Below are 27598 nucleotides of genomic sequence, written 5' to 3'. Positions count from 1 at the left end.
GGGTCGTTTCTGCCCGTACCAGTATATTGAGTTTGGTAATCTGAGACATGAATTGGTGGATGATTTAAAACGGCATCCATTACTGTTCCAATTGGTTGCGACGTTTGTGGCATGGAGCTCTCACTATGCACATTCGCCAAAACAGAAAATCTATTGGTGCAAGGGACTATTGGCACACATGTTAAAAACTGGCTGCCATTAGCTAGCAGGGAGTTGTCAATACCGTTATAATACTTTTTTGTTGGAAGTAGGGTCCCCCTAGTCAGGTTCAGGTTTTAATGTCTTTATTTCGATAATAAAATCATAAAAGACAGATTAGACACAACAAACAAAAACAATTCAAGAAAATCTCCACAATTTTACAAAGTCGTTAAGAACAAGATATATCTGTATATTATGAGAATATAATAGAATGAGACAAAATATCCCTTAGTTAAGACATTATTAAACTATATATTCGAAAAACCAGACATTCAGTAAAATTCATCAGCAAAGTAGAAACAGCTAATACATTAGGAAAATGATTTGCACATAATATATTATGGTCGGGGGACAGTTGCGATCCTTCTAGCTCTTATAGCCCACGCCCACCCTAAAAACTTAGCGAAACATATCACAGTTAAATTAGAGGTGTTTGTTCTTAGGGCCCGTATAGCTTCCGAGGCTTTCCTACAGGACAGGTGTTTAAAAATGGGATTTAACCATTTGGATCGGGGTACACTATATTGGGGACAAGCAAACAGAAAATGACCCTCAGTTTCCTTACAACCTGGACAAAATATACATAAATTGGAAAAGGATTTATCCCAGGAGGAGGTAAAGGAATTCAGGGGTAAGGACCCCACCCGAAATTGGTGATATAACTTTTTGTCCAGTGGCCTAGTGATAAGGTCCCAGTATGTTTCACGGGCAGAGTCCAGTTTAAAACTTAGAAAACGACCCGTCAGATTCACCGAACTGGAAGCTTGGGCCAGGGACAGGCAGATTGAGGCCCAGAATAAACACTTAAATTCCTTTTTTGAGGGAAAGTTGTTGATGCCTGGGGAAACCCATAGATGACTAAGCCCCATGTCGCACAGGCTAGTTTACACTGAGCGAAGCCAAGGGATGCGTTCCGAACCCCCCATAGCTTTCACCTCAGCTAGCTCCTTGGCGAAAAGTACCAAATCCTCGGATGTCCATAGGCGCCTCCACAGTGACACTACTCTGAATCTGGCCGTGTCGGTTATTGGTGGACAGCCCATATCGTGACAGAGTGGGATCAGTGGGGTTGATTGGGGCAGCCCCACCAAATTACGTAGGAATCTGCACTGTATTCTATATAAACTTGTAAGGTCCTTAAAGCCCCAGAGCTCTGCCCCATAGAGTGTAGCTGTGTTAATTTTGACATCATAAATTTGAAGGGCAGGGGCAACCCTTTTAGTAATAGTTTTCTTTTGCTCGCGCAAAAGACATCCAGTCATTTGGGCGAGTTTTAGTTGTTGGGTCTCTATTTGTGGATTCCAGGACAGACGAGAATCCAAGGTGACCCCCAAGTACGTCATTTTGTCGACTTGTTCCAGGTTGACCCCGTTTAGTTGAACGCTACTACGTATAGGTTTTTTCCTGGAAAAAACCATAAACTTGGTTTTCCCCACATTGATTTGGAGACCATTTTTGTTACAGAATTCCTCAAAATGATTTAGAGCCTGCTGTAACCCTCCCCTGGTCTTAGACAAGAGGAGGGTATCATCGGCGAAAATCAACATTGGGAATTTCGTTCCCGCCAGGGATGGTGCGTCGGTGTTGATCAACCTAAAGAATTTGACTACCTGGTCTATATAAAGTAGAAAGAGGGTAGGGGCAAGAACACACCCCTGGCGTACTCCTCGTGAGACCGGAAATGCGTCTGTAGTTTGCCCTTTAGCCCCCCATCTTACCCTCGCAAAATTGTCTTCATGTAGTCTGATGATCATTTCGACCAAATCCCCCGGCATACCAAGGTCCCTCAATACCTGCCATAGTTTTCCCCTCGGCACCAAATCAAAAGCTGATTTCAAGTCTATGAAAGCGGCGAAGATGGTGCCCCCACCAAGTAAGACGACCTTCCAGAAGATCATGCAAAGCCGTAAAACCTGGTCAATGGTGCTTGTGCCATATCTGAATCCCGCCTGTAATGGGGACAGTATTCCCTCTAATTCCATCCACCCATGTACCCTTGCCAGGAGAATGCGAGCAAATACCTTCTGAAAGCAATCAATTAGACTAATCGGGCGGTAGTTCCCTGGGTTTGATCTGTCACCCTTTTTATGTATTGGGAGAATCTCCGCCCCCTTCCAAGTCTTTGGGATGCGGGCACCTCTTGCTATAGCATTTGCTATGTGTGTTAAAAAGGGTACCCAAAGGCCTGTATTTGCTTTAAAAAGGTCTGCTGGAATTTCATCCAGTCCTGGGGCCTTCCCCCGCTTCGTTAAACCTAGAGCAATTTCTGTTTCCCTTTCGGTGAAGATCATAATCCGGTTGCCAGTAGATATAATTTGTTGCAGGTTCAATGAGATCGTTGGATCGACCACCTCTTGGCAAAATTGGGTGGAGTAATGATTTATCCAATCTTCCGGGGGTACATGGTTAGATGGTATACGGAAGTCACCATCCTTTCCACATCTAACAATGTCCCAGAATTTGGTCTGGTTGTTTGATTTACTGGCGTCCAAGAGGTCCGCCCAGAAATCATCCTCCCATTCCGTCTTCGCTTCCCATTGCACTCTTTTGTACCTTTGCCTGGCCGCCTTTACTTCACTTAGTTCTCTAGATTTGACTTTCTTGATTAAATGGCTGTGAGCCTCTCTACACTCTCTATTATACCATTTGGCTCTTAAAGCAGTTTGAATCCCAGCATTTGGCTTACATGGTTTGGAGAGGAGATTGTTAAGCTCAGTGAAACATTTATCGTGTATGTCCATAGTCTTATCTAGAAAGATATTACCCCTTTCAGCGTCAAGAGACCTCAGGTTGTCTAATGCGTTCATCACCACCTTTTCTATATTAGCCTGTAGTAATACATCGTTTGATATGATTGACCATTTCAGTCTCCTCCGGTCATTTGATACGGTTACAACCCCCTGGCCCCTTGGGACAGGTTCAACTAGGCTTAATTGATCCTGCATTTTGATTGTTAGGGACAGTGGGTTGTGGTCGCTTTCAGGGCGCGTAACAATTTCCATATCAATGATTAGGCACCAATGTTCCATATTTAGGAAAATATAGTCGATACGACTCTTTCTAACACCATTATCGAAGGTGAAATTGGCTCCATAATCCGATTTGGTGCGACCGTTTACCGCCCTTAGACCCCAAGAGAGGCAAAAAGCAGACCAATTCAAGGCAGCCTCCGTTACTTTGGCTTGATTTTTGTTTGAAAGATCCGGAATTTTCCAGGTCGCATCTTCTGCAAACCCCCAGTTATCCTCAGGCAGATACAGTGGCTCAATGGTACAATTGATGTCTCCTGCTAACATTATGAAAGACCCTTTGTTCCAACCTGATAGTAGAGTATCTAGAGCACCTATCAGCTTGGGACATCGTCCACCTGGGAGGCCTCTAGAATACATGTTAATAATAAGCATGTCCTGCCCCCCTGCTTTACTCAACCTTATGGCCAATATATCAGGGTTGTCCACGAAAATTTCAGAAACAGAATAGCACCAGGCCTGTTTAACCCATATTGACAACCCCCCTGACGCCCGTCCTTTTGGGCCTTTTATTGCAGGTTTAAAGAAATTTACATAACCAGCCATAAAAAACGGGGCAGTGGCCCAAGTTTCTTGCAGGAGCACGACCTGATAGTTACCTATAAACTCCGACCAGTCCTCAGAAACCAGACGTGTCTTTACTCCAGCAACATTCCATGACACCATGTAAGAGGATAACATGTCCGAGACCTCTGGAATATTACTAGCTGTCGGGGGGGGAGGGAGACTCGATGGGATTACCCTTACTGGCCTAGTTTCTTCTTCGTTAGAAACGGGGATCTCCTCCCCCGTTTGTTCCCCCTGAAATCTAAAACTGTTATGGGGCGAGGACTGTTGCACCCTTATGGGGTCCAAGGTGGAACTAGATGGAATGGGCGTTCCTTCCCCGATCCTTGTAACACGGGTTGGTGACAGGGACGGTATACATAGTCAGTCAACCCATTCCAAGTCTGACAGTGCCTCGAAATGGTTAAAAAGTGGGGGGTAATAAGGGGGGTGGGGGATTAGATGCTCTCGAGGCCTCCCCCCACGAAAGTTCCAGTGATTGGGGTCCATTGGATGATTATGACGTAAGTGAGGGTAAAAATAACCAAGATGCAGGGTCTGAATGTCACCTACACGGGCGAATCTAGCTTTCCTCTGGATTTTTTCCACCACCCATGGGTCTCTAAAGGAAATCAAAATACAATCCCCTTCCAGATCTTTATCCCCCTTTCCTACCCAGTCAACTCTCCTTACATAAAGGATTTCGGTAGGGGATGATGGGGGGAGTGGTCGATGTTTGTTAAGCCAAAAGGTGACCTTGTTCCGTAGGTCCCCATGTGACTCTTTAGTGCCCTCTCTTAAGGGGGTTACCCCGGTTAGGACGATGGTATATTGCGCCGCTTCTGGGGGTAAATTAACTCTCAGGGGGTGTTGTGTGTTGCTTTTGGCTGACCTGAGATGTCTGTCAGGGTGGGGGGTTTTCTTCTCTTTACCCAAGAATGGTGTTGGCGCTGTGGTGTTGTTGGTTTGTTGTGACGGGCCATTCGCTATATGTTGTTTTACTGGCACGTTGTTGGGTGCCAGAGGGTTTTTGGCTTTCGATGTTACTTGGCTATTTGCTCTACTGGCAATAAGCGATGTCGATGCTGCCGATTTTGCCCCCGGATTTGACTTCTTGATGTTATGGTTGTTTGATGACCCTACGGGTAGTGTTGAAACTATCCCACCTTTTTGGTTAGCACTCCCTCCGGGATTGGGACCCCCTGTCCTAGAACTGGAAGATGTAAGTTTATTCAGAAGGTCCATATTAATGTTAGCAGCCGCTTCCAGGACATCGATTTTAGCAGACAATATCCTTGTTAATTCAAGGACCGGGAGCAATAAAGTTTGAAACATTGTTTCCATTTTGGCTAACAAGACCTCGTCACTGCTAAGGCATGTTGGACAAGGATTTGAGGACCCAGTATGAGCTAGTGAGGGGCAGTATACTACAGGTGGTGCGGGGTTGATCTGTAAGGGGGAGTGACTAGCACTGTTAGCATGATCTATTTTAAGATGTTTTTGTTCCTTGTCACCCTGTGGACTTGAGGCATGTTTTCTTTTCCGTGAGGTCTGATTAATAATGACTTGTTGCGGAGCTGGCACACTGAGTGAGATAGGGGCCTTTGGTAGAGGGGAACCGCCCGTGCTACTCACGTCGTCCTCAAAATCATTACTATCAGCTTCTAAGCTAGACAGGTTGGAATCAGAGTTCAAATCCATATTTACATTGGCCGTGTGTGTTCTAGCACCATCCCCATCAGCGTGAACTATGACTTCTGATTCTAAGGTTGAAATACAGTTGAACGCTGCATTCGTTATGGGACTTTTTACATGGGCCAGGGCACCTATAGAGGAGCGCTTCCCAGTAACTAAGTCCAGGGACAGTCTATGTTCTGCCTGTTCTATTTCTTTTTCTAAAATTCCCGTTGCTCTAGAGATAAATGCATCGAGGGGACCTGAGACAACACCCTTGGAGGTTTGTATGTGCACAAGGCGCTGTTTACCAGATCTTAATGGCATGTTTAAAGAGATGGTGTTAATACTAATGAGTGGACCTCTAAGTGTAACTAGGTGGAGTGGGGTTATACAGGGTGTAAAACAAACCAGGACTCCTAGCCCAACCCAACCTCGTCCAGCCCCGGACGGCCACAGACGGTCCCGCCCTTGTCCCGGGCTTCTCCCGGCGCCCTCCCGCGCGCTCCCGCGCCGCGGGGAATGTATCTGCCTAATGAGGCAGTCCTGAGGGACAGCGGGTGGGCGGGGCCGGCAGGGAGAGCAGCCCAGCTGGTCCTAGGGCGCGCAGGGGCTCCTGGTCCACGGAGTCCCCGCGAATGCTCGCAGCCCTGCCGGTCAGGAAAATGCCCCTTGAACAGGAAAAGTCAGGACACACAGATACTCGGAGCCGCGCTGCGGGACCCGCGAAGCGGGTCCGGCGAGGAATGGGCTTCAACGAGTTCTGCAACAACTGGCTCCCTTCAGCCAGAACAGGCTCCTCGCGGGTTAAGCAGTTTGTTTCCAGGAAATCCTCCGATAAGCCGGTGAGGTGAGCTTATCAGCAATCAGCGGGTGGGCGGGGCCGGCAGGGAGAGCAGCCCAGCTGGTCCTAGGGCGCGCAGGGGCTCCTGGTCCACGGAGTCCCCGCAAATGCTCGCAGCCCTGCCGGTCAGGAAAATGCCCCTTGAACAGGAAAAGTCAGGACACACAGATACTCGGAGCCGCGCTGCGGGACCCGCGAAGCGGGTCCGGCGAGGAATGGGCTTCAACGAGTTCTGCAACAACTGGCTCCCTTCAGCCAGAACAACAGGCTCCTCGCGGGTTAAGCAATTTGTTTCCAGGAAATCCCCCTAGTCATATATTGACTTCCATTTGAGCCTTTCTGCTTTGGGAGAAACATAGCGGGAATAGCGGGGGAGACAATACCCTCACATTCCAACCCCAACCCACCTGCATTCTGTTGAGGTGTAGCCCCAGCTGCATGGGTGTTATTTGCAGTGGTTAAAATTACCTCACACTCTTCTACAAGGCTATCAATGCAATCACGGACACAATTGGAAGCAGCATGCTTATTTGCCTTTCTTGCCTTCTTTCCTTACAGGGGTTAGAAGAATTCCCAGCCTCAACCCCCCCTCCTCTCCCTTCCATTGACTTGCTCTTACCCATGCCATACGCCCCTCTATTGCTAGAACTATAGTTTGTTTAAACAACAATCAGCACTGGTAGTCCACTAGCAGTCCAAGGGGGGTAACAGAGGGTCCTTCAGACTGGCAAAGGTGATGTGAACAAGAGATAAACAGTACATTGTGCAGTTCTCAGCATAGATCCACACTTTACTTCAGAATACCATTGAACTAACGAGTTGTAAAAGTTAGGGAAATGGCCTTGCCCTGGCTCTTCCTGGCGCGGGACGGGCCCGGGCACGCCTGCGCGCTGCGGGAGGGCCGGGCCGATTAAAAGGGCCTCTGGCGCCCTCCAGCGGCGTCAAGAGCCTGTGCCTCGCAGGGCCTCCTGGGCAATGTAGGCAAAAGCTTAGCTATTCCCCTCACGGCTGTTCCGGCATGAGTTCTCACTGGCCCCAGAGGAATGGAAGCAAAGCGGGATGGAGCAAGTACAGGTAAGCGGTGCCCGTTCCCCTCACGGCATGCTCTGTCACTGCTTCAGCGCAGATTATATACAGTTTACAATCAGAGGTTTACTCAAGCATGAGTTTAGGGCACCACACATTAGTGTGGATAACAATTTAGGCCCATTGTAACAACGATGAAGATCCATGCTTTCAAAAGAACGCCAAGCTCAGAAAGGCATCATGCCACCATTTCATGCCAGGCAAATTACCACTGGGGCACACATCACAATGACTTTAACACATGTAGACTTCAGATAACAAAACAAATGAAAGAAACAAATGTGCATTTTAAATTCTCAGTATCAGAAATAAATATGTTTAACACCCCTCTCCCTCCAACCAGCCAAACACCAACATGGAATGACATCTACCAAAAGAAATGTATAAATAAAATACTTTTGGTTTCCTAGTTATATGGCCAAACAGGCAAGGCAAGTATGTTCCGGTGGAGGGCAATGTTTTCATCTCCATTATGCTTAACTTTTGCAGACAAGTATCCACATTCCAAGTTCGTTTTTATACAAAGGACAAAGCAAATTAAACCAGGCGTTTCATGACATGTTGGTATTTTCACACATCTCTGCCAAAACCAACATGGACATGCAAGATCTGTATACCAATTGGCTCAATTTTAAGGAAATAAGTAGTAACAATGTTAAATGTTACTCACTGATGAACCGTGCAACAGAAAGACAAGCTGGTACTGATGCAATCATTCAGACTGCTGCCCAAACAAAACAAGTGATTCTAAAGGCCTTCTATGGGAACAGATAGTCCCAAACTATTTACCTAAAAGAACCAGTAGCACCAACATCTACAAATGTTAAAGCCATGAACATCAATGGAGTGAAAGAAAAGGATAATCAAGTTACTTGTTGACCAAGTTACTTAACTTCGGGAACTCTATTCCGGTGGATACTCTGACTGCATATATATGCCTTCTTAAAACATTACTTTAAAGATTATAGAAAAAGAATAAGATGCTTTTGCTGTGTATGCAAGGCATTACAAAACAGAATTGTTTTAGGTTTCATAATTAGTATCGAGATTTGATTTTAAAATAAAATAAAGTTAAACTGGAAAAGCATTTGTATATTGAAAGCCTGGTATCCAATTCACTGTTTTGAATTTCCAGTGTTCAAGCCACGTAGAGCATGAAACAAAAAAGATATACCACACAGCATATACAAAAATAACAGCAACATGAGACAATGGGATTACTTAAGAAGAAAACAAGCCTTGGCCCCTTTATGACCTATCGGCTTTACAATTTTTTTTTTGCATAATTAAGGAAAAGAATCAGGACACATCCACCTCCTTAATTTTGGTAGCGGTCATTTTTTTAAATTTACCGATCAGAAATTGATAAGTAGTGGGAAAGATTCTTCTTTTTTGGCGAAGGTATCAATAAAATGGGTGAAGCAATACAAAGGGGGCAGAAGTGGCACGGATGAAGGGTGCAATATAGAGGGCAAGGGGAAGCAACACGGATGAGAGGAGTTACTTACATACGGTAACTCCTTATCTGGTGGAGACTATCTTACCACAGATTCCTTACCTTGGAATTATCCCCAGGTGTCAGACTGGATCAAGAAGTTTTTTTGTGAGCAGTACCCCTGCTCGCCAGTAGGTGACATAGTTCAGCTTTTCGTTGCAGCATTGTCCGCGCTGGAAGCGGCATGTACGGTGCCTATATAGGCGCTACCCCATCACACTGACTTCAGTTTCTTTCTGGATTAAAGGAGAGGCCTATTAGCTTTGCTAGTGCTGGTTTCCTTCTTAAGTAATCCCATTGGATCATGTTGTTCTCATTCTTGTCTGCGATGTGAGGTATTGTATCTTTTCTGTTTCATGCTCTAAATGCCTTAAAAACTGAAAAGTTGCTAAAAGAAACACACCGAGAGTCCAGAGCTACAGAGAGCACTGAACACTGGTGTGTGTGTACCTAATAAATCCGGTCAGAGTAGCAAGAATGGGTATGTGGGTTGTACACCATGCCACAAACTTGTTCCAATGGCCTGCGTATAATGTCTTGTGGCGGGACACACAGCTGCCAATTAACATTAGAGACCTCAGGTGGAAGGGCGGAAAGTCGAAAGCTCTCAACTGTCGCTGCTTAATCTCCAGTCACAAAAGCGTAGCGTTGACAAATTCAGGTGGCGCACCTGCCCTGCAGCTGTGACAGAAAATTCTCCCGAAGCACGCAGTCTGATCCGAGGACAGATGGCCAAGCTCAACAGCTTAGACTCCCAGAGCCCAGTCCGAAACCACAAGCATGACTTGGGACCAGTTGTTCCCAAACTTCTTGAGGCAGGTGTGGTATGGGTGGTAAGGCATATAGGAGGCCGGAGCTCCACTTGAGACTAAAAGCATCTCAGAGCATGAGCTGCCTTGGAAATTCCAGCGTGCATAACAGCTAACATTGTGCATTCTTGGCGGTGGTTAACAGATCTAACCACAGCTCTCCCACCTGCTGAAAGACCCTGCAGCACCTCCAGGTGGAGACGCCATTCCTGATCCGCTAGGCATCCTAGGTTGAGTTTGTCCACTCTGGCGTTCAGAGAGCCTGCCAGAAGTTGAACCACATCCATGTCCACAGATGTAGGGCTTCTAGATAAAGGGACAACGACCCCACCCGCTCTGTTTGTTGCATTACCACAAGGCAGTGGTGGTGTCCGTGAAAACCTGCACTAACCTTCCCTTGATAGAGGGTAGAAAGGCTGTCAGTGCCCGTCAGATTGCTTGGAGCGCCAACAGGTTCATGTGGATACCGTATTCTGCCAGAGTCCTCTGATCTCCTCCTCTCCCAGATGGTTTTACTGAAATACAGGATAGAGGCTGAAATATCTGTATCATAGCCTGAATATCCTGCCGTTCAGGAGGATAAGCCTGAAACTGCACTATGTCTAGAACATCACTGATGAAAGAGCTTCCGAGAAGGGGTCAGGTGTGACTGTCACATTGACAGTGAACCCCTGCAAATAAAGGAGGTCAGTCGTAATCTGGAGGTGGAAGAGGACTCCTGAGACAAGCCCCCCATCAAAAGCCAGTCGTCGATATAGGGTAAGACTGGCACCCCTGATCTCCGCAGATGAGCTACAACCGCCGCCATCACCTTGGTGAACACCTGAGGGGCACTGGTAAGGCCAAAGTGGAGCCCGGTGAACTGAAATTGCTCGTGGCCTACCGCAAATCATAAGTAAAGTCTGTGGGAGTATATGCATCCAGCAAGTACATTGCTACCATCCAGTCTCCCAGGTCCAGGGCAGACAGGACTTGGGCAAGCGTAAGCATTTTGAATTTCTCCTTTATCAGAAAAAATTTGAGAGGGCGTAGGTCTGGGATAGGATGAAGACTTGCATCCTTCATGGGCACCAGTAGGTAGTAGGAATAGCATCCACAGCCTACTTCCGAAGCCAGCCCCTTCTCTGTGGATCCCTTGACCAAGAGCCGCCATTTCCTGGAAGAGTAATGAGATGTCCAGCCAGTTGCAAGTGAGTGGCATGGGTGGAGGACTAGTCACGAAGCGCATGGAGTAAGCAGCCCCTTCGGAAAATCCGGAGAACTCAGCAGATGGATGGTATTGACCTCCAGTGGTGCAGGTGATGGCGTATCCTGCCTCCCAATGGATGCCAAAGATGGTTGAGGGCAAACTAAAGCAGCTTGGAAGCTGTGGATGCAAGGGGGTTGGGGGAGGAAGGAAGTGGACTAGCCCGATATCTACCTACCTGATTCACGAGGTCTGTGGGTACCAGGTCCTCAGTCACTCTGGGTCTGAAAGCTTGCATGTGAAGGTGGCTGTGTGAGTAGAGATACGGCTGAAGCCCCTTCCTTGTCCAGGTAAGGAGGACTGGGGTTGGCAAGGAGCCATGGAAAGGCCCAAGGGCCTGGGTGTAGCTCTGGTCTTGAAAAGCTCCAGCGCCGAGTCCACCTGGTCTCCGAAGAGATGGGAGCCATAGGGCATGTCCATGAGCGAGGCCTGGACATCCCTTGAAAAGTCTAAGGGCCACAGACTGTGAAACCGCTCTGCCTAGAAATTCAGTCACATCATGTCCACAGCTTATGGCAAACTTCGCTGCGTCCATCCCATCCACAATAGCTTGTGAGATTATGGCTCAGGCATCTTCCGAGACCCTAGGCAGCATCTGCACAACCAAGTCCCAGTGTGAGTTGGAGCATCGACCCAAAAGGCACGCAGCGCTCACCAACAACAGTGCCAGGCAGGTGGGAAGTAATGGGAGACCATTAGGGGCCCCTCCTGAGCTCTTGGAGACAAATAAACTTCAGTGAGGAAGGACCTCCCAAAGGTTAGGTGCATGGCCACAAAATTCAAGAAGTTGGGTGGTGGTCGCTCCTGCTCCTCTAAACTAGGGAAGACTTGGAGATGGCTGAGACACAGGTTCAACTGCGGAGCCAGGCCATGAATGCAGTCGCTCCCTCGTCTGATGATCGACAGAATGGGTGACGTCAAAGACCTCTTCGTCATTTTTTTTCTGTGCTTGTGGAACTTGCCCGGACAACTTTGAGAGCCCCGACAAGTGCTTGATTTAGCTCTGCAACCATTTTGGATACCTTTCCCACACCAGGAGATGTCTCAAAAGAATGGAAAAAGGTCAGCCAAAAAGTGACTGGTGGTAGCTCTTCTGCAGACCTGCACGGAAAGAAAAAACAGACGTTGGTGCGCTAGGGTGGCACCACGTGGAGGTGAATGATGCCACCTATGGGCTTGCAGGGGTACTGCTCAAAAAAATTTCCAGATGCAGTCTGACATCTGGGGATAATTCTAAGGTAAGGAATCTGCGGCTAGAAGCCTATCAGAATGTAGACCATAGGGGAAGAGAAGCACACTGGCTAAAGAGGGAATGTAGATCCGCTGAGCAGAAGCACAGGGCTGATCAAGGAATGTAAGGGAGAGACAAAAGGGCAAGCACAATGTGAAAAGGAAGACTCACTCTGGCAAGAGAGCAACAAGGAGAGCAGCAGGGGGAGAGAAGGACACAAGGGAGACAGCTGGAAAATACAGGTGCTCGCTTTGAGCGCTTAACCAAAAAGAACTTGTTTCCCTAAAATCAAGTGGAAGCATAGAATTCACCCAATTAAACAATTGGTAAAGAGCTGTGCTCCATGAGAAGGACAAGACTGACAAGCTGGGACACAAAAACCATTGAATATGAAGAACGTAAATGAGTAACAGTAAATTCAAACAATGCTAAGTCAAAGGTCAGGCTGCAAAACCTTTTAATTTCTAGTAAGCCTGGCACAACTGAACAGCTAAGCTGTTGGTTAGCCAATGCGGCATCCTGAGAAATAGGAAAGGATTTTTTGCCTTGTAAGGAGCAGAACAGGTGTAAGGTGTGGCTGAAAAAGGAAAATTAGGAACCATAAGCCTGTAGCTGAGAGCTATGGTGTGTGACATACCATGTAATTTACAATGGAAAACAAAACTGGAACATTTTTATAAAACACACACAACTTGTTTAACATAATATAGAGGCACACTAGATAAATCAAACCAAAGCACAATATACGCATGCTACAAAACTTAAATCAGTGCAAATAATTTTTGTTGCATGTTATCGTCTACAGATCAGTGAAACACATGAGTAGTTGTAAAGTTAGAGGTAATAATGGAGGGGTGGGGTTTTGGGTGGATGGTTAATTTAGAAAGGTCAAAGCTATGATGTAAAAACCTTCCTAGCAGGCAAACATGTTTCTGGCATGAAAACCTACTGGTTGGGGGATTGGAAAAGGAAACGGTAACTCAGATATGGCTAATCCCTTGGTTGTTTCACATTATTAGCATGTGGGACTTGCCTCCTAGTGCATTTTGGCCAATGGCTGAGAGGTCGGTGGAGGTTGTAGATAATTGGAAACGGCCTATGGGTTAGGGAGTTATGATGGAGATAACTGCATTATACCCCTGTGCCCTGGCTGTTTCCATATTCTCAGCTTCTGGGTAGACTTCACAATATTGAGAATAAAAAGAGGATTGAAAGCAGCATTAGGTAGCATATGCAAGGCAAACATGATGTGACAAACTTCCAAGACAAACTGTCTAGACAGTCTCCTAGACCAACAATGGCAGTAAAAAAGATCTGTGATGCCCCACACAGCTGCCAACATGCTTCTGATATGAACAAGATTGGTCAGTGCCACCTAAACATGCTTTGCTCTTGTGACGCGTGCTTGGACAACAAATGGAGGTTTGCGCCATGTTAAGGCAAGCAACAAGAGATGCAGGAGATAATCCACCAGACAACGCAGGCCTATCCAGCTCTACCAGAAGAATCCTAGTCAGAAAATGTCTTCTGTAATACAGAGTTTGGTTATTTTAAGGTGGAAGTGCAGGGCGCACGTCCAAGTTCTGTAGCACAACTACAGCTAAAGATGCATGCAGATGTACACTAAGGATAAAAGAGCACATTCGGATTAAGAACAATCAGCACTTTATCAACAGCCTAGTACAAAGGAAGTAGAGAACAGGGTTCTAAAGCAGGAAGGGCTTGCACCTCGCTAATCAGCCTGGCTGCACTAGGACGACCACTAAAACAGTCTTCCAGTAAAGAAGATTTGTGACTGGCGGCCTGAAGGCTCAAATTTTCACGAGTCATTTATGACTTTAAGAAACAAAGGCGCAAAAGATATTTAGAACATGATTACCAGGCCAGTGACAGTTTAGCCTAGAGAGTTTAGAGCCCCCTGCCATCCATTGACAGGATTCCTGTATTTCAGGCAAGTAGCAAAGGTTTGGCATCTCCAGGCTTCAATGATGGTGTAAGATTTCCTAGGGAACTCACACATGAGGTTAGTGGGGGCACCTGCTTAGGATATATGCTCTGGTATTGTAAATCTCAGCCGATGGGAGACCAGAGGAAATATGCCAATTTCAATTGCCGACTCCTATATCTAAACCACCAGCCAAGATTTATTTATTTTATTTATTGAATTTGTAAGGCGCTGCAGCTACCCAAGAATGGTTTCCCGGCGCCAGAGCAGACTGGTTGAAATGTATAGCAGCTTAGAGAGGTTACTGGTTAAACAACCAAGTCTTCAAGGCACTGCGGAAACGGGTGTAAACCGTTTCTTCCCGGATAGCGGAAGGGAGTGAGTTCCAAAGTGAGGGGTTAAGGTAGGCAAATGATCGGCTCCTGGATAGTTTAAATCTGGGTACAGTAAAGTTCTCATGGGCTGATGAGCGGAGGTGGCGGGTAAGCACATAGGGGCTAACCAGAGATTGCAGATCCTGTGCTGCAACGCCTATTTTGATTTTAAACATGTAGCTCAGGGCTTTGAACTTGATTCGGTTCTCCGCCTTGAACCAATGTAAGACCTGTAGGGGGCTAGAGATGCAGGTAGCTCTGGGAACCCTGCAAAGTAATCTTGCTGCACAGTTTGGTACCATCTGAAACCTGGGAATCACAACCTTGTTGGATCCATGATATAGAACATTTCCATAGTCCCGCCTTGAGGTGATGAGAGCTTGGACTACTGTTCTCTGGGTAGACTCCGGCAACATCCAGACGATCATTGAGCCACTTGAAGATGGAGAAACATGTGGCAGTAACCTTTACTGCCTGGTGGTGCATAGTGAGCGAGTCGTCAACGGTTACGCCTAAATTGCAGACATGGCTGGAAGGCGAGGAAGTACTCCCATCTCGCTGGGCCAGTGTAGTGGGCCCCAAAGATCTTTGTTTTTACCAAGGACATGGACCTCCGTTTTTTTCACCGTTGTTTTAGATGGTTGGTGTGCATCCATGAAGCGATTCTCCCTAATCCTAGCTGAAGGGCGGATGATAAGCAAGTACTTGCTTTAGAGAGAAGATCATCTGGGAGTCATCTGCGTAAGAAAACAGAGTAAGCCCAGCATCTTCCGCAATGTCAGCTAAGGGTTTGAGATACAAGTTAAAAAGCAAGGGGCTATGGATGGAGCCCTGGGGCATCCCATAGGGTGAGAGATGAATGTCAGAACTGGCAGTTGCGGAGAAGATTTGAAAGGTACGATTATCCAGGAACGAAATTTGCCATTTTAAGGCTGAGCCACAGATGGCAATTGATTTCAGCGTTTTTTATTAGTATTGAATGAGTGCTCCTTTGCTTTCATAGAATAGGCGCTGCCCATATGTTCTACCACCTCTCTATTCCAGTTGCAGGAAATCTAAAAGCTATCACGTTTATTTGAAGGAAGTAATATGGTCTGTCCACATGAGCATGGTGAATTCCTCAAAATTAGCCCACACCAGATTGATACTTTGAGCCTGTAATGATCGCAGGTTACAGACATGACAGGCAGAATGGCAAACCAATGCACTATCACTATGTTGCCATCAAAGATCGAAAGACTGGAACAAACATCGACCTTACTGTTAAATGATCACCATGCACCATCAGATAAAGCTGCAGGGAGAACGTTTGGAGCTTAGCATAGTGAATCCCCTTTGTAGTATGAGTGTACTCCCTGAATACACTGCAACCACAATGCCAATGCATTCTAGGTCCAGAAATGTTTGAACATCTGACTGATGGCTTCCTTTTCGCTACAAAGGAAGGCTTTATACAGGATTATCTGCAGAATTGACAAACGGAATCCTTTCAGGAGGTATCAAAAGACAGATGAGATAGTTCATAAAGAGTTAAGAATGGTATAGGGGCCTACAGGTCAGGCTGAAGCATTCATCGCTAGATGTTGCTTTGTTGAGGCAGCTGAACAACCATGGTATAAATCAACCTGCACTACTAAGGCCAAAGTACTTGGTTTTCACACTGAAAGATGTACTTTGTGTATTCTAGCAGGATCTGTGTTTGGAAAAAAGATTTTTACTTTAAAAAGGACATAGTGGGGACTATCCAAGCACAGAAATGTCTCAATTGCACCTAAAAGAAGCTGCTTCTTTCAGCAACCGTTTGGATGCCAACCTGGGCAGAGGTGTACTGGAGCCGAATAGACCGTTAAAGAACATCTCTTCCAGACCACTAAGTGGGTCCAAGCTTTGGTGGTCACCAGGGTTCCCTGACAGTAATGAAGAGAAAACCTTCCGTTCACCTTTGAAGTGACATGTTGCAGAGGCAGGTGGCAGATTCCCAGATAAATCATTTAGAGTTCTTGTCTTGTTAGGGTTAGGAAAATGACCTGTTCAGGCTATGAAAAGGACCGGTTCATACACCTCAAGATTGTGGAGTGGATTCCCTACTAGACACTTATAGCAAACACACTTTCTGCAGTTTAACAACTGAAAAGGTTCCTGGGAGGATGACTAATCTTGTCAGTCCAACTTGGATGACCCCAATTGATGCACATTTTGTATAACTCCAGCACTTCAGTGGTGCAAGGGGTTAAATACGTTTTTATGATACAGGACATTGAAGCTTTTACCTTAACTTCTGGTTAGCGTCCCAAAGACTGGAGAGCATGGTCGAAGCAGCATGGTTGATGAGTCTCCAGGCTGTAAGCTGTCGCAGCAAAGTCTTGCCCCCTGACTCATGCTCAGGTTGGAAGTTTGCCTATTCACTTTGTGCAACGGGCATGGAGCATTAAACCCATGGAACAAATAACTTAACTTTCATAACAATCGCTGTCAGAGACTACCTAGACACAGATTCCTTAACTTCGAATATTCCCCTAGCTTCAGTCTGGATTTGTAATTTTCTTTGAGTAGTCCCCTTGCGCATCAGTAGGTGGTATCTTTCAAATTCGCAGATTGGTCACATTAGAAGTGGCGTGCACGGTGCCTACATAAGCACCACCCCCAGCGTGCTGACCTTAGTTCATAAAATGTTTGCACCAAAAGCACAGAGCCAAACTAAGGTGAAATAACCTGCGTGCCAATGTGAGGTCCTGAAGAATTTGCTGGTAGTATACAGTATGCAGAATTTGGAGAATTTGGAGGAAGGGTCGGTAAGGAATGTGCAGCTCGAAGGAGTCTCTATCAGATAACTCATTACTGCGGTAAGTAATTGGTTGATCTGATAGAGACATTTAGACATGGATTCCTCACCTTGAAGTAGATACCAAAGTAATTTCTCACCAGAGGTGGGTCTTCAAATTGTCACACTAAAAAGCCCTGGAGGACTGTAGGAAGGAAGGATCCTTCCAACATGGTTAGCCCCACATTTTGCCTGGTGTCTGGGTTTTTGACTCGTCTGACTGTTCCTCCACCCTAAATTTGACTTTGTAAGTACTTCTACACCATCACAATTGGCTACAGGTGTACCATTGTAAGTCCCTAGTATATGGTACTAAGGTACCCAGGGCATTGGTACACCAGGGATCTCCCATGGGCTCTAGCATGTATTATGTCACCCATGAAAGACAACTCAAACTGACAACAGGCCTGCCATTGCAGCCTGTGCAAGCTGGTGCTAACGCCACTTACGGCAGGTAGGGTTTCTTATATCTGTGGTTATATCGGAGGTCACTACACATAAAACCTACAAGTCACCCCTAGGGAAGGCCTTTCAATCCTGTGCAAAGGTGCCCCTGAATGAGCAAGACACCGCCTATAAAACCCAGAGTAGTTTCTCACGGCTTTGGAAGTGCAACCAGCCACTTTGATACATATAATGGCCATGCGTTATTACACGATGGGTAACTATATAGTGACTGCCAAACGTGGGCCTGTTTGGTATCATACATTTTGGAATCATACCCACACATTTAGCGGTGTTGGAGGTAGATTCCATGCACTGGGGGGCTACTCCTGGAAGACCCCAAAACTCCTGGTAACAGCCTTCCAGGGTCTGCCAGCGAGCTAGTGCTATTGCTGACCCCAGACACGACTTTGCCCTCCTGCTGACTCTCCAACATTCTGTCTTCTACTGGGTTTTTTCAGGGTCCACTGGGAGGGTTCCTTCTTCAAAACTGCAACTTTCCCGTTGACTTCTATTGAGTATGCAGCTGTGTTTCTACTCTGCACACAGCCTTCATGGGTTACCTGGGTACTCACCGTAGGTGGTTCTTTGTGTCCCCAGCTCTTCTGAGTCTCCTGGTCCAAGTCTCGACTACGGTTGTAGTTCACATTCCACTTTTAGAATATGGTTTGGACTACCCCAGGAGACCACTGTGTACTGTGCTTACTTAACTTTTGCAATTTAAGTATTTATGTCTATTTGTGTTGATTTCTCAGAGTAGGAGAGATACCAATGTGTTAGTGAGTGTTGTGCAATAGACTTATTTTTAGAACTACACTGTGGTTCATTTTCGTTTAGCCTACACTGCATGATAAAATCTGGTGAAACAAGCTGCTCAATACTCCTTCTGGACTAAGCCTGAAGGCTTAAAGAGCTTTCCAATGTTGTCTAAGACCACTAAAACGGGCATAATGTTTGTATTGATTAGTGCAAGGTGCTTCACTTAAATACGTGTGCACCATATACTAAACCAGCCTCCTACAAGAACTGAACAGGCAAAATGCCCATCACACCAGACTTAACTGTCCAAGCATGCAGCGTGTGCAGCGATACCCATGTAGGTTTTTTCACACTATTTATTTTAACCACAATATAGTCATGGATTTGCATTTCGTGTAATTTTCTCAGAATGTCATGCAATTACTTGAAAGTAAGTTAAACACATTTAGCACACTGCACAAAACCGCAAAGGGCTGTATGTGTCTCTGTGTTAATGATCAAGAACTGTGAATGAACATTTGATTCTGATTCTTGTCCAGTCACCCACAGAAAAAAATAACTATGAACCTCACCTAAATTGATCTGAAGGGATGGTGGGCAACAACTGCTGCAGGTAAGAGTATAAGATCAATTCAACAGATAACCTGCAGTAAAAATGGAAGCCCTGGAACTCGAGGCGTTTTAGACTAGGAATGTTTGGAAAAAAAACAAGCGCTTCAGAGCACTAAAGAAGACCACAGCACTACCACACAATGCAGAGCAAAGTGAGTGGACAAAAAGTGAACAAAATTAGATAAGTTAGCGTTGGGGGGCATGCATGCTTGTAAGTGCTCAGCATGCACTCAAAATTCACAAGACTTTCCTTTGCTGTTGGAAATGTTCTGAGTCCATCTCACTACTGGGGTGAATATCTCCTAGATCTAGACAAAGAGGGAGGGACACGAGTTGGTGTATTTAATTTAGGAGCCAAAAAGGTCTAAAGAAGGCTGCTTGGATGCAACAGTGTTCCGAGATACTCCGTGCAGCAGAAAACGTAAATCAAAGCAATCGAACCTATAAAAGTGTACATGCTGGCAAGAGTGAACAAAAGCCTGATTATAAGCAATTAACATGCTCATTTAACAAATCAGAACACTTTTGGGAACATGCAAAAGAAACCACCACAGTGTAAAACATTACAAACCGTGCTAGCACAACCAAAATAAAACAAAATTTATTGTAACAGGTTAAAGATAAAGAAAAGCAGACAACATACTGAGAACATGCTAAAGAAAATAAGGTGAAAAACATATACCCAAACACAAAGAGGTTCTTCGAACTGTGCTGCAGGAAACAAAAACATAAAAGTGAGCCATGAGGCAGGTTCATGATACTCCAGGGAAACTGTGCAAGCTTGTGACAGGTTGTGGGTATACATTGTTACAGTGGTATAGGGTTCAGGCTTGTTTCTCTAGCAGGAAGTGAAAGGTTATGACGCTGGCAGGTAGGTGCAGTATTCTGCACCTGTCTTATACTTTGATCTACTCAGCTACTTTACCCGCCTTGAACTAGGTTAGTTCACAGACTAGTACCGGTGTCCGTAATAACCATCGCCTTCTGCAACAAGGTGGAATCTCACACAAGCACAGAGACACCCATCTCACCAGCCTCTTTCAATGACATCCATGTTGCTTTAAACCAGCAAAAAAACTTTGCAGGCCTGCAAGTGAAAACAGGATGAGGACACATTGCATACAATCCTACATTCTCTATCTCCACGAGACAAGTTACGAAATTCCAGATAATGCCTTCATTAAAGAGTTTCTCGCCCCCAGCAAAAGTAATTTAAATTGGTCCACCAGCTCACAAACCACGGCAACCAAAACTACCTAGGAAACTAAAATGCTTGAGAAAATAAATAGTGGTGAAAACGTCCTAAAGTACAGAACTTATCAATGGTTGGTGTTCTGCATTTTTCTTTTTAAGTACAACCACATTTAAGAGCAGTTTAAAAAAGCAAGAGAAGGTGCAAAGACCTTCTCCCAACATGTCTTGCGTTGCAATGCTTTGAGAAATGAAAAGTAGAAAAATTGCTTATTGTAAAAACCATTACTTTCCCAGCACTTTAGACATCTGCAGACTGGCATGTAAGTGATTTAACGGTTCCTCTTCTAAATAGGAGAAGTACCCTCTCTAAACTAGTTTATTCACATACATAACCTCGCGGATAGCCTTCGGTATTAATTATAAGCACTTGTCAGCTCCCAGAGATTAAACTAACCAAAAAACGCTTTGCCATTACCTGCAACCTTTCAATGATGTTCCTGTAATCCCTCGAAGCTGCAAGGACGGAATCTCGGCGAGCAGCATTGCGCGCAGACATCCTCCAGTTCATAGCCGTCTTCTGAACAATGTTGTGAGACTTCAGGAAAAGATTGTTGACCTGACTGTCCAAGTCCACTGGAATGGCTATGGCTCGCCCTTTGGCTGCAAAGAATAGACAAAAGTCAAGACTTCAAATGCAAGAACCATACAAGGAGGGGGTTCTGTGTATGTGCCATATAGATACATTTTGCTGCTACGGACTGATCACTTGATGTGAATCTTTGTTTTTTGCTGTTTTGTAAACTCTAATAAAATGTTTATAAAAAAAATAACACAAGAACCATGAGGTAGACCAGGAAATATGTGATGACACGGTGTGCCAATCAATCACCAAAAGCTCAGTGCAACTATCGTACCTGAACCTTAAAGCAAATAATTTTCGACTAAAAATCACTGAAACACTTTCGTAAGCTAAGTTACACTCAATTTCCAAGCTGGGATGAAAGCACTGCAAGACTGCTTTTAGGAAGTGGGTTACCATTCTGAATACTCTCTCAATTCTCCTGTCCAGGAAATTCACTTTCACAAATTTGAGAAAAATTTAAAATATAGATTACATTCTGGAGCACACCAACTTTTTTCCAGGAAATGTCAAAGTCCAAGGAACAGGATTAACCCAGACATGGGAACATTACAAATGTCCATGAGCTTTAGTACACATTTAGACAAATCCCAGGGAACCCCAATTCAACTGAGCAGTATTCATCTATGTCTGATAATATGGCAACAGAGAACATTTAAAATGAACCCAAAATCTGATGCCAGCCCCAAACAATCGACAAGAGATGCCTTCTTTGAAGGAGCCCAACAGAACTGTCTAGTAGTTCAAGATATTTGTCTTGGTCTAATAAAAAAAATAAAGCTGTCTAGCACATACAACTATGTCAGTCCAGGGGCTTATTCAAGCACCAGAAAATTGAGCAAAAGCCCATGGTCCCCACCTTACGGGCTTCTAACAGCCCTTTTAATGCACTTTATCAGTTCCTTGACCCAAATGCTATCCCAAGCCAAATATTTGGCTGCATTTTTACTCCTCGCATCTCTGTATGGTCAATAATAAAACGCCAAGCAGCTGCACCTAAGGCTTGCATCAAAGGCAGCTTCTCATGGCAAGGATGGGTGATAACTTAAATCATCTAAGAACATCCCCATTGCTTCATAAACGTTCCCCAAGCACATACCCCTGCCTCAATTGTTCCCCAAGCACACCCCTATTGCTTTACAATTGTTCCCCAAGCACACCCTTCCATTGTTTCACAACAGTTCCCAAAGCACATCCCCATTGCTTCATAAACGTTCCCCAAGCACATACCCCTGCCTCAATTGTTCCCCAAGCACATTCCTCCATTGTTTCGGGAGGACAAATGAAGGAGCAGTCAATCCCTGTATGGATAGAAGTACTGGAATGCAGACAGCAGAAATCCACCTGGGGAGCACTGCGTATAGCCGTGGCAGGAGGGAGAACTGCACTGAATCTAACCATAGAGATCATGTGGCAGGGAGTTAACTTGTTGGACAAAAGAGCTGTCAAGGTTTGAGTTCTTCCTCAAACATTCCTTTCTGAATTGTAGGATTTGTGATGTGAGCCTTATGTGAGGGAGAATGTTGTTCCCAGGATCGTTTAATTCATTCACTCTTGCCTTCTGACACCTTCAACGCCTTAAGCGTCTTACAATAGACATTTCTGCATAAGTATGTAAAGTGTTCAAAGACGCACCCCTTAAGTGGTGAGTACTAAGCAAGTGCTCAAGTACATTAATGCGGATACTAAAAAGATATGCAAATACAATATACCCCAAACAATTTTGTTAAAGCATTTAAAGGATTTAACTCCATCTCACCCCTCTCAATGTGAAGTGTCCTGTTTTTCACTCACTAGTTTAGGACTGTACAAATACCTTTTCAAACTACCTCGCTACAAATGTGCTGCAGGACAAGACTGTTTACACAACATTTTCATTCCATGCACTGAAACCAAACCATTAGAGGCTGCCCACTCTACAACAGTCTCCTCTCCCCACCCGTTACAAGCTCTTGTAAGCACCAGCAAGTCAAGGCATATAGTACTCTATTAATAATGCCTGCTTTCTGAATCCTACTTTACATGCTCCAAACTACCTTTGCAGGGTTGCTATCATGCCGCAACGGAAGCCCCATTTACACACAAGTGCTGTCTACTCAAGACCCAAAAGGACAAGACAAACACCAGATTAGCTTCTAAAAAGGCATTTTTAAGGGCAAATGTTATTACGTACCTAAGTAGCATTTTAAGCAAATCGTATTGACGTGCAGTGTTCTGTGGCTCTATTTGGTGTGGATGGCTTGTCTGGTGGCCTTTCCCTCTACCCAGCCAGCTTACCAAAGATTAGAGAAGGGTAAAACTAAAATAGATTTGCTGGTAAAAGACCAGAAAGCAGCCCCCTCCCCCCATTTGGACTCCAGGCACTTCAGGCGGGGGGAAAAATGAACTTTCTAATCGTAACTTTTACTTAATATTTATTACAAATCAGACTTCGTCATTGAATACAATTTTTAATATCTATTAAATAGTTATTTAATTTTTCTAGGTAGTACCATTCCCAGGATACAATATTGGGGTTTTTAATATGTATGCTGTTTACATAGGACAGTTGGGTCTGCCACAGTGAAAAAATAAAATGGTGTTTGGGGGCTAGTTACTGTAGGGACAGGTTAACATTACATTTCTACATGTCCTTCTATTAAATACTATGCACCCCACCTTGTGGGCAGCCTGGCGTACATAGTAGTTTTACTGATATTTAAAATCGATGTTTTGACCTGTCAAAGGGATTTATTTTGAAAGGTTGAATTGCAGTGTTTGAACTGCCTCAGTCAGGCCACAATGGCCTGAAGCCATGTTTTATACCATCACTGTAGCTGATGACATAATGGGTGCTGCAGTACAGTAGTGACACTTACAGGCCCTGAATCTATTTTTTACCTTATACTAGGGTCTTGTATGCAAGTTAAATATATCAATTAGGAATATTCCAATTCAACTATGTTTAAACTTTGAGCACAGGAAGTGTACCACTAGATAGCACCATTAAAGTGCACAGAGTTCCAACACCAGCAAAAATATAGGTTCCGGCCAAAGATTAAACATATGGGGTGACCACTCAAAAGGCAGATTTCCTACAGATGACTGTAGTATGTGACCTGAAAGGAGACCTAAAGGACTGGGCCTGATCATTTCTTTGACCTGGGTAAGAGGGGACTCCAATTGTCATAAGGCTGACCTCCTGTTCCCGCTACAGAGATACATGTTACAAAAGGCATTTCTTGCAAATGCCCAGATGATCAGTGGCAACCGGACCTGGACTGGACCCCACCTGATATCCTGTGAGTCTCTAAGTGCCTCCCCTGATGCCCTGGGTGACTTTAGAATTGTACTCCTATGGTTTATTGGGACTTTAAGGAGGGCTAAAATCAGAATGTAAAATATTTGACCATGGTGTACCTGGTTGATATATCGGATCCAGAGCTCCATCACGGTCAGCGTCAAACTGCACCCATGTCCCACGCTACCCTTATTGAATTGTCCATTTGTATATTTTTCTGATTCGGTTCGGGATTTTAACTGTTTCGCTGTTTATTACCGTTTTAGTACAGCACAAATACTTTACAAATTGCCTTAAGATAAGTCTGTCTTCTCTGTGCCACAGTTAAAAGAGGTTTGTTGTCAGGTTAATGTAGAGACTTTGCAGGTTCACCCTCACAAGGGTTGCGATTATTCCTTGAGATGGGCGGTCACCCACCCCACATAATTCAAGTTCCAACGCAAATCTCACATCTTCAGAACAGGTGCTAGAGGCAATGATGTACAGCACTTCATGCAATAACAGAACAATTACATAGTTTCTGCACCACTTATGGGGCAAAGCAAAATAAAAACTGAACCATGTGGCTTATACTTCGTCCCCAAGTCAACCCCAAATCAGTAGAACACCACACCTCGAGGTGTGTGCCAAAAAACTCACCAGGGAAGTCAAGTTCTGAAGAAGTAGATATCTAAAAAAAAAAAGAGCTCTCAGAAGTAGAGTTCTCTCTATCCAAATACTTTGATAACCCTAATTTAGGAAACTGTGCAAAAATATGTGCATAGAACAGACAAGTATGCTGTCAGGTTATTCAGTTCTTGGCAAATATCTTTCTTCTAGCAGGAAAAGTTACATCAATGCCAACTTCCCAAGTGAGATTTGGGGACCTTCCAACACCACATGAACTAAATCAAGCACGAGGAGGGACCTCTGAGAAATGATGAGATTCTTTTGGTTATGAGAGTCAGACTTCAGTAGATGCCGATTACCCCACATAATATAGTGAGGATAGGAGTCTACTTTCAGAATTTTTCCTCAGAAAGTGTTAACATCCTGGGGCGAGAACGACTTTTCTATGATTAGACTTCTTAGATTAAGAGAAAAATTCCTTTGTTGGAAAAAAGCAATAATTTATGACATGCTCTGAAAGGACTTTCAGGTTGAAAGTCTTTTTAGAATAAAGTCACAACATGGGCACACATCTTTTCCCAGCAAACAGTGTCCTACTGTCAGACCTTTTAATGCAAGTTTTCAGCTCAAACAATACATTCATTGCCAAAACTGACTAATTTATTCACGCACATTTTCTAAAAAAGTGGTCAAATACAATGCGGTGCAAAGAAAGGATCAAAAGCCGCCAAATAAGGAATAAGAAATAATTGAGAAAACTGAGAAATCACACATCCATATCACATGCCGGCCACATGAAAAGAAAAAATGTCTAGATATCTTCCAGTGATAACTCAAACGGCTAGTAAGCCCCTGGTGAGGAGGTTTATCAGAGGAGTAAAAAAGTGCTAGACAGAAAATACCAACACCTCTGGGTATCTCTACAATCATTTTAGTTTCAAATATCACCTGTGCACCTTTAACAAAATGACAATTGTCTCACTTTCAACAGCAGCAGCAGCCGGCCAGTCTGTACGTACCTTTGTTTAGGTTTCTATGAAGAGGGAACACAAACTAGCAATTTAGGATAGACTCCTACGAGTGAAGTGGGGCCAATAATGATATGTACATGGCTGAACTCACTGACCTGGATTGTGACCAAGAAGGATTACCAGTTGTTAGCAACTTTGTCTCATGTATTTCTATCCAACTGTGTCATCTTTGGAGTTTCCATAGACTGACCTTTAAAGTGCCACTCAGTACAGTAACAAACATTTTATGTGAATATGCATAAAGGTCCCAACCTGTTAGAAACCAGACATTCCAAGCTTCTGAAACTATAGCAGCTCTCATGCAGTACACTATTGTACAATCTTCTATGATGGCTACTGACCGATGCGGAAGAGCACCCCAATAAGTCCACCCAGGCATTGTCTTATACCCATGGTAAAAACACCACAGCACCAACACCCTCCACAAATTCCCTCATGCCCAGTTAAGAATGTACCCAAATGTCTGGAAATAGCTGCCTACACAACTTGGCTTATAAACATTCCTCTATCTTATACTTTCTAAAACATTTGATGGAGAACACCAGCGCAGTTATTCAATGATGGTTCTTTTCAACATCTAGCCTTAATCATTCAACCATCTGAATGGCACCAATGCTTCGTAAAATATCCATAATGCTCCCCTTGAATAGATTGTCAGTAAAGACTGAGAATTCCAGTACAGCCCACTGAAGAGGGATTTAACTCCGCACCTGAAGAGTCTTCAATAAAGATCTTAAAACACAAAGTATTTCATGGATGGCTTGTCAACTCTATAATGCACGAACATAAGGTCTTACCTACGTCAGACAGCACCCTAATACAGCTTTCCACAGATGCCTTCTGGACAGGCAGAAGCCAGTTGCAGTGATACACCCGAAACACTCCTTGCAGCAACTGCACAAATACAGGCTGACGGGTCTAAATGAAGAGACAAAATATTAGAAAGAATCAGATCTGAATACCAGTTAAGGTGCCAAATGTAACAGTGCAGAAAACATCTGCCACAGCCCTCTGGCAGAATTTGCAAGTAATTTAACCAAGAAAGACTGTTGCAGACGTTTTCCAGGAATACCACCCATGTGAAACAGAAGTGACATTGCATGCTATTAGCTTTAGAATACAGTCCTATAATCAAACCAATCAGTCAGATGACTGAGGCGAAGTGCACTTTTGCTCTTGGTTGACTGCACATAGTTAAACCAGAAGCAAAGCTGCCATGAGGCAGAGAAAAGTTCAAATCCCCTTGCACACCACTTCAAGTGAAGTTCCTTTCACCCAGTGTCAAAAGATTCAAAACCACCCAAACTTGCCGTCCATGTAAGGCACAACCACCTTCCTATAATCTAACTTGTCCACTCGTGAGAGGTCAATGATTGTTGGCTGACAGCATGTGCTAACCCCACACTCAAAACATACACCCAACAACATCGGTCTCAGCAAGGACATCCTTCACCACGTATCCTTAGTGGCTAATTTATTTCTCTACATTTTGTGTAGAAACCCAAAGTGACTCATGAATTCACAGAAAATACCTCTATCACCTTGGTCAACATCAAGGGCAGCTACAAGAAAAATACATCACAATTATTAAATAAGTGTTCTAATCATGGCAGGGACCAAACTGCTAAATGGCTTGAACTGCTATATGTGACTTGGGTTCTTTTAATTTATTCTGAGGTGCAACCGTATGGTATTGCATGCTTAACACATGGCCCAATTACCTTCAAT

General features: G+C 44.5%; 1 protein-coding gene across 1 annotated transcript in view; it reads right to left on the bottom strand.

Moving 5' to 3' along the window:
- Positions 1-27598, bottom strand: part of ITPR1 (inositol 1,4,5-trisphosphate receptor type 1) — a 1533308-nt gene that overhangs the window by 578560 nt on the left and 927150 nt on the right. Inside the window, exons 34-35 of the mRNA XM_078661662.1 lie at positions 26668-26788; positions 20786-20970 (exon numbers count right to left, since the gene is read on the bottom strand). Coding sequence (XP_078517788.1) covers positions 20786-20970; positions 26668-26788 — 306 coding nt within the window. The remainder of the gene's footprint in view (positions 1-20785; positions 20971-26667; positions 26789-27598) is intronic.

This window comes from Lissotriton helveticus, chromosome 9 (assembly GCF_964261635.1).
Source record: "Lissotriton helveticus chromosome 9, aLisHel1.1, whole genome shotgun sequence".
Lineage (NCBI taxonomy): Eukaryota > Metazoa > Chordata > Amphibia > Caudata > Salamandridae > Lissotriton > Lissotriton helveticus.
Note: the sequence above shows the minus strand (reverse complement) of the source record. Positions and strands in the feature narration are given on the sequence as shown.